This window comes from Adiantum capillus-veneris, chromosome 11 (assembly GCF_014529385.1).
Source record: "Adiantum capillus-veneris isolate H3 chromosome 11, ASM1452938v2, whole genome shotgun sequence".
Classification (NCBI taxonomy): Eukaryota; Viridiplantae; Streptophyta; class Polypodiopsida; order Polypodiales; family Pteridaceae; genus Adiantum; species Adiantum capillus-veneris.
In genome coordinates this window covers 144,973,843-144,981,304 of record NC_140941.1, presented here as the reverse complement: position 1 = coordinate 144,981,304, position 7,462 = coordinate 144,973,843, and the positions used below count along the sequence as shown (strand labels likewise).

The following is a 7,462-nucleotide window of genomic DNA, read 5'->3' as shown; positions in this document are numbered from 1 at the left end:
AGACACATGTGGGAGAATTCACAACAAGGTTGTGGCAAAAGATGTGATTGGTGATACTGTGGTTGACAGCATAGACAGTCAGAGCGTCAAAACCGATGAGCTGTCATAACCAATCCAATAGGACAAACAGAGCTTCACCAATTTTTGGGGAACACATTTTTGAAGTTCGTATGCCAAATCTGGTACCCGCACGAAAGCATGAGAAGTTCTTTTTCTGGAATGTTATCTCTTGGAATGGTTGGCTGTAGGATATCCTCAACATAGCTGTGGCAAACTCTTTATCTTTCTTGCTATTTTTAACAAAGGCAAAGATGTGCAGACTTCTTGTGAGACAGATGGTGTGATCCATGGAAGCAACAAAGACAAGGAGACTCTTTGGAAAGGAATCTTTACCTGATATCATCGTGTTGGTTAGGTCAATCGACGAATGAATGTAGAAACAGAAGGTATGTAAATACTTTGTATTCTTTACTCATTACTAAGAACACAGTGAAACAAACACACTGGAAATTGCATGCTGTCGTGGGAATGGCATGTTCCCTCGTATTATTAAAATTGGGAAGGACTGTGCAAACTCTCCCATGCAAGGAGACTTGCATGTTTTCTTTTTCTTCCAGACATAAAAAGGGGACAATATCTAAAAATAAATATATTTTAAACGATCCGTATCACTTTATATACATTCTAACTCTTCTTACGGTTATTTTGCGAGGTACACTACTCAAAATTGTTGCATCACAATCGTAATGCACTTGAGACAGTACCAATTAAAAAACAAAAAAATTTGCTTTGACGAAAGATAACAATCTCTCTCTCTTTCTCTCTCTCTCTCTCCATTTTCTTCTCCAAGAATATAGACACTTGTTAAATCTTTGAATGACGTAACCATGCTTACACAAATAACAAGAATGCACAATATAAAGCGAGATTGAATCAAAAAATTATTACAATTTAATAGCTAACGACATATTTAGACATATCAAAATTGAGACATCAAGATCATGGCGTTGTAAACACAAGAAAACAAGAACACAGAAAAGAAAAACTTGAGAGAGAGAGAGAGAGAGAGAGAGAGAGAGAGAGAGATTGTGCTTTGTTTTCCACAAATCCTATTACTTTAAGGTGACAACCCTCACTACGATTCAATACAAATGCGGCTAACGAAGCACTCTAGTTGATAATAATACAATCAATTGATTCCATGTGAACAACTATTTTCTAAATGCATTTGAGATTAAGAAAACTTTGAATGAAAGAGAGAGAGAAAAAAATCATTGCTTTATTTGTTGCAACACAATGTCAGCACGACATATGTGTGAGCCTTTGTAGTTTGCTGTTGTTTGAGATGCTCAAATGCCTGTCGTAGCTCCTCCACACACTGCCATTTTTGCCAATTGCCTTCTCTGGTTGTCGTCGAATGCGCCTTCTTCTATTGCTGATGATGTACGGCTATCATTAGGGGTGCTTGAATGCAAGGAAGGTTGGTGTCGTGCCTTCAACTGTGATGATCTTATCCTGCTGACGACATCTACCTCTTTGATGGTAGCCAAAAGGCAATCATGGCCATCAAGAGAACCCTGAACCTTGTTGATGTAACCTATTCCATTGAAAAGCTACTACTTCTCACATCCACATGGCTAGGAGATAGTGGAGAAGATAAGACGCATGAGCAGTGCAAAGCACCCAAAAAAAAACAAAACTGACTATCAGCAGCAAGGTAAGGACAACCTTAAATCAATCTTAACCAAAACAAAGCAAAACTAGGAAGGCGCCTTCTAAGAGGCAACCAATTCTCCTTATTTATCCATGGGTGCAAGTAAGACGTAATTTCAAGAGTGCAATGCAAGCCTAAGTGAGCAAAAATTGCTCACCTCATAAAGCAAAGGTGAGGATCTTCCAAGGAGAGCACTTGGCGAGCATCACCATCTCCAAGGCACGGTGGTCTAAGTCATGATGAAGCCAAGTGGCAAATGCCGCCATGTGTAGTCAAAAGATATCATTGTATTTATCCTAGTTCTACTAAGTTTTGTATGTTGGCCCCCTCCCTTGTGCTTCAATTGCCAAATGTGTAATCCTTTTTCCCAAGAAACTTCAAAGACTTTTTGGATCTTCAAAATTAGGCAGAATCTTATAAGATTCCATATGGAGGTGCCAATCATGGATTCAAGTTTGCAATGCACCCATGGATTCAAGTTCAAGTTTTGAGGGCAACATTCGCAGTTTCTCTCCTCGGCCGCCTGCCTACGATTTTCACCCCATTTATCTCACTCGAGCAAGAATGCTCATGTTGCTACCCAAAAATAAAAAGATTTTCAAATACATAGATCATAAAGTAACCCCCTCATATAGAGGCCTTCTCTTTCCTATTCCCTTGAACTCGGTGTTTCATTATTTGGCCCACGGTACCTTAGTCTTAAGAATTTGCAAACCACAAGGTGTCGGGCATGGGATGAAGGAACTCAATTGAAAGGGGGCACATGATCACACAATCAGAGCCAACCATTAGTAAAAACTGATCTCGAAATGCCAACATTAGTGGCAGAAAAACAAATCTCAAGATGTCACACTCATCTCAAGCCATCCTCCCTCTCGCATCTGCGACTCGAATCCTCAATTGGATTGAGATCTTAATGCCTTAACCTTCACCCCAGTGTGCCTTTGCTTGACATAGACATGAGCCCATGAGAGATGAATCAATAAAAAACTAGTGATAAAAACTAATCTTGTCATTGCGAGATTAGAGATCAATGCTCGACAAGGCTCCTTCTGCATGGAAACCATTGATCCCATGTCCATCATACCCCAAGAGTTCAACACCAAGATTCCCTAGAGAACGCGCTCTCTTTACTTTGGCCGTAAGAGTCGTCCCCTTTTCAATCACAATGGTAATCAAGGCGCGCACACACACATGTTAATCAATCACAATGGTAATCAAGGCATGTTGCTGAGAGTAATAAGAACAATGTTACCAAGTCCATATGAAACTTATCCACAAACGAAGTTTCAAATATCTTTTGAGACGTTGGAAATGTGGTACATAAAAAACTCAACAATATAACCGCATTTAACTAATTCAGTGAAATTCCCTGTAATCCCTGTAATCATGCTTCAAAACACTCAACCTTATAGACACAATTAAGTAGAAAACGTTACAAAGAACATGTCACATGATGCATCTCATTGGCAACTACTACCAATCTAGTATAATTTCAAGATTCAAGCTGACACAAGTTCACAACTAGAATATGCCACAAAGTATAATCTCCATTATTTTGAAATAATAGTGTGATACAACGCAGAAAAAAAGCTATCAGCCAATGAGCGTTCGAATGCTCAAAATAAGAACGATCTCCAAAACTATATGATTTGGTGCAAATTTTCACGATAGAAACCCTCTTCAAGTAAAGTAGAGTTAAGGTATAAGAAACGCATTTCATAGGTTTTGTTACATTTTGTAAGTTTCATATGGATATGAAAAGCGTTTCTATACACCCTAAATAAGAGACGAGTATGTATGTGTATGTGTATGTGTATGTGCATGCCAAATAAGAATACATCAACCAACGTAAATAAGTATGAGATGAGATCCCAAAACTGCTGCTCAGTACAAGGCTCGAGCGCGTTTTGCCCCTTTCATGGCAATGAAAAGAAATGGGACCGTTTTAGTACACAAAAACCAAGCACAACAGCACTCACTTGGCCTCCTTTTCAGAAGTCTTGAGAGAGCTCTTACATTTTTTACAGAGGTTCTCAGCTTCCATCGGCTGTACCAGCTGGGGCTGAAGGAATGGGTGGTTTAAAAGCTCTGGAATTCGAAATCGCTCCTCACGCTTATAAGCAAGGCACTTTTTCATGATGTCCAGCAGATGAGGATTAGATACAGGTGGAAAGTTAATCTTATGGTTTGGATTGGCAACCTCCTGTATTTTTGAATGCAGTGCTGTGATATGGGCAAACGGTGTCTTGCCGTATACCATCTGGTACAGGATGCACCCAAGAGCCCAGATATCAGATGGACGACCACACTTGATGACATTACCATACTCATCTTTTTCATTCGTCATAAAGGCCTCTGGAGACATGTAATTAATAGTACCCACCTGCATTCACGGTTCAAACAGTTAAGCAGATCATTGAAAGTCACGAATCAGCCAAGCAAAACACATCCATTCTACCTGGGCATCCCTCTGGATGTTGGTGGTGTCACCTTGAATTGACTTGGCTATCCCAAAGTCAATCAATTTAAGCACCCCCTTCACAAGAAGAAAATTAGCAGGCTTCAAATCAGCATGTATAATACGCTCCTCATGGACAGTGTTGACTGCTTCCAGAATTTGCTGGGAAACCACAAACACAAAATTCAGAGACCAGGCAAAACATCAAACAAGTAATCTAGGTCTGTTCAAATAATGTAAGAGGAGATGATTAGTTAGGATCACATTGACAGAACTGCATGCTTAATTGGAGTTTCCAAGGTTTCAAAATAGTTTACACGCCAATAAAATCGCAGCCACGTTTCATCAACGTTGTCCCCTGGCCCTCTTTCTTTAAACTTCTCTTGAAGCATTGCTGCCAGGTCAATTTCGCCATATTCAAGCACCATGTATATGTATGCATCCTGTCTCACCGTTTCTAATGCCTCAAAGTGGTCGGAGAACAAACCCTTTTCTGTTACCTGACATGAGAACACCATTGTTGGAGGTCAAAAGAAACACGGGAGCCACTAAAACAGTCAAAACATTCTACTACCTCATGATTAATGAGACGAATAATATAGCTTTTTCCCTGTAGCTTGGTAAGAAGCTCGATCTCTTGATAAAACCCATAAGCCGTAGCATAGTCACGACCCTTTAACTTAATACGTTTGAGGGCATAAATGTTGCCATCCCTATCAATCACCTTAAAAACTTCACTGCTGCCACCTCTCCCAATTTTTTTCAGCTTTTGATACCTTCTGCGATTCACCCATACAAAATGATCATTCTCGCCCTGCTTTCTCGACTGCATGCTGGACTCTCCTCCTATGCATTGATTTTCTGGTAAACTTAGATGTTGTATCAGCTTTCCAGCTCCTTTATCAGAAATTGGCAGGTTATCGTGAAAAGGCCTCTGCCGACTTGGTTTTACCACCTCCTTTTCCACTAAGACAGGTCTCACAGGTGAATGCCTTTCTTCTTGTTTCACATCCTGTCCTTCATTTGACACAGCAGTGGCACAATTACCTTTGAATCTCACAGCTGATCTGTCATCACTTGAAGGTTGGGTGTTCTGTTGGCTCAAAGATTGAGCACTCTCTACTGTATGAGACGTAGGTGCTGGTGCTGAACCTGTCCTTATTGTATATGACCAAGCAGATGTGGATGGGGCCGACAAAGCTGGGAGAGAAGGGCATGCAGCAGGTACAGCAGGGGCAAAGTTAGCTTCGTGTGTCTTCTCTGAAATAAAACTTCCCTGTGCATTTTTACTTATGGGCAGAAGTTCCCTCTTTCCATCAGCTTGGGGTGTATCAACAATAGAAAGACTATTCATGGAGGATGACAGGTCCTTAACGGATGTCAAGACAACTCCTCCGTTGCTTTCGGGCGAAACAGATCTTCCCTTCATATCCTGCAAGTCTGCATGATGGGCCAATGAGGATAAAGCTTTTGGAACATCTTGTTCCTGCAGACTAGGGGAAACATTATGTCCTTTGCTGTTAACGCTGACATCACGTCCTACTTGCAGTGGTTGTGAATTACTGAGCGAGTCACCTAGGATGTACATGACGCTATCAGCCTGTCCATGAGGTTGCACACAGGGAATTGACTCTACTACAAAACATGCCTTAGAGCAAGCCTTGTTGATTTGATGTACCTGTTTTCTGTCTGTTGAACCGTCCTGAGAAATGAAAGAGGCCTGGAACCCACCATCTATGTTTTTGGTACTTTTAAGTCTTATTGACTGCTTAACTAGCAGAGAACCGCCAACTTTCCTTCCGCTTGGCACATTCTGGGAACTCTTTGAAACTTGCAGCCGTGGCTTATCTCTACTCCTATCAAACACCTGTTTCTCAGGCTCATGATTGCAAAGATCAGAAAAAGGGTTAATGTTCTCTTTGTCTTGAACATGAAGAAGGTCCTTGGAAGGGTTATGATTTCTGAAACCTGCTCCAGACTCTATGTTGCTTCTTGAAGTAGGGTGGATGCGCCCTTCCTCCTGGCGTGGCAGAGTGCGCTCACGACAAATAGGAGCGTCCCTATCAGCTTTTCTCTTTCTAGCTTCCAAAGAATCAGCTGAGGGCAAGCTACTCGTGGCTACTGAGTCCTGACATCTTGCTAGCCTCTCTTCTTTGAAAGGTGGAAGATCGCCATTACCATTGGAAGACTCTGCAGGAAAACTCCCCTGACCACAATCTCCGCATGGAACACGCCGTGGCAACCCTATATATGCATCAAAAAGAGGTTACCAGATTACAAGCATTGTCATCTAATCATTTTTCAAAAATCTTGCATGCACGGACAAGCCCCTGGGAGTTGGCTCATCCGTTTCCTTACTTAAACAATGGTGCTCTCTCTCTCTCTCTCTCTCTCTCTCTCTCTCTCTCTCTCACACACACACACACACACACACACACACACACACACACACACACACACACACACACACACACACACACACACACGGAAATTCAGCGTAGCACACCTAAAGAAGCCAATCTGCTTAGATCCAGCTGAATTCTAGGAGTTCCTAGAACGTATCTCTCCGGAATGCTAGAAGGCTTCTCTCCTCGAGCGACGGACATCTCTGCTGCATCTTCAAGAGTGGGCGTGAGAGGAACAAACTACAGGAACACTAGGAAGCTTCTCTAGTCGAGCGATGGACATCTCTGCTGCATCTTCAAGCATCGGCGTGCGAGGAACAAACTACAGGAAACAGGGGACCAGATTGGAAACTGGTTTTGCGCGTGGGGCAGAAGACATGATCGTAGGCCGCCGATGAGTTCCTGGCTTCTGCCTGTGGGTGACCGTTTAATTTTCCCCCATTTACACGTTTAAAATTCGCGACATGGGAGGCCCTCTCTCTCTCTCTCTCGGGATAGTTTCCAAATTCCTACGGCGTTAAAACAATCTTCTTCTTCTCTTTCTCTCTCTTGTAATGAGCACAATTGGGTTGTGCAAATGCGTCTACTAACATGGCGACACCTTTCTGTGGTCGGAGCATGGTTGGTAGGCCGGTGTAGCTCAAAGCTCGCCTTTCCGAGCAGGCTCAACGGCCACTCGCTCACGCTACACCTACTCTTCCTGCCTTCTTCTCTCCTAGCTGACATCTTCAACACCATGCTTTCAGTCTGCAACGTTGTTGTGTTGAATCAATGATGATAGCAATAGCCCATTTTCACCCTCCTCCTCGTTGATTGGTTGGTCGTGCCCCTCATTATGCTCTCTCTCTCTCTGCTCCCCTAAGGATGCATTCTGAATGAGAT

At 42.3% G+C, this 7,462-nt stretch overlaps 1 protein-coding gene across 3 annotated transcripts; it reads right to left on the bottom strand.

Moving 5' to 3' along the window:
* Positions 1-3,246: 3,246 nt before the first annotated feature.
* On the bottom strand, positions 3,247-7,061 carry PPK1 (putative protein kinase 1). Of its 3 annotated transcripts, none has more exons than XM_086524013.1 (5): positions 6,682-7,059; positions 4,750-6,419; positions 4,451-4,675; positions 4,176-4,337; positions 3,247-4,100 (listed from the first exon to the last, which is right to left on the bottom strand). In XM_086524013.1, exons 1-5 carry the CDS (start codon positions 6,779-6,781, stop codon positions 3,693-3,695), a joined length of 2,565 nt encoding a protein of 854 aa, XP_086380139.1. In that variant the 5' UTR covers positions 6,782-7,059; the 3' UTR covers positions 3,247-3,692. The 3 variants fall into 3 exon arrangements, 2 of the variants coding, with proteins under 2 accessions (XP_086380139.1, XP_086380140.1); XM_086524014.1 differs by having other exon boundaries at positions 4,493-4,675; positions 6,682-7,056; XR_015189689.1 differs by having other exon boundaries at positions 3,964-4,100; positions 4,440-4,675; positions 6,682-7,061.
* Between the last annotated feature and the right edge of the window lie 401 nt (positions 7,062-7,462).

Coding starts and splice junctions, on each gene's coding strand:
- PPK1 (XM_086524013.1), bottom strand. CDS start 6,781: ATGTCCGTCGCTCGAGGAGAGAAGCCTTCTAGCATTCCGGAGAGATAC. Junction 6,420..6,681: donor AAGCAGATTGGCTTCTTTAG/GTGTGCTACGCT, acceptor ATGCATATATAG/GGTTGCCACGGCGTGTTCCA. Junction 4,676..4,749: donor TTCGTCTCATTAATCATGAG/GTAGTAGAATGT, acceptor TTCTCATGTCAG/GTAACAGAAAAGGGTTTGTT.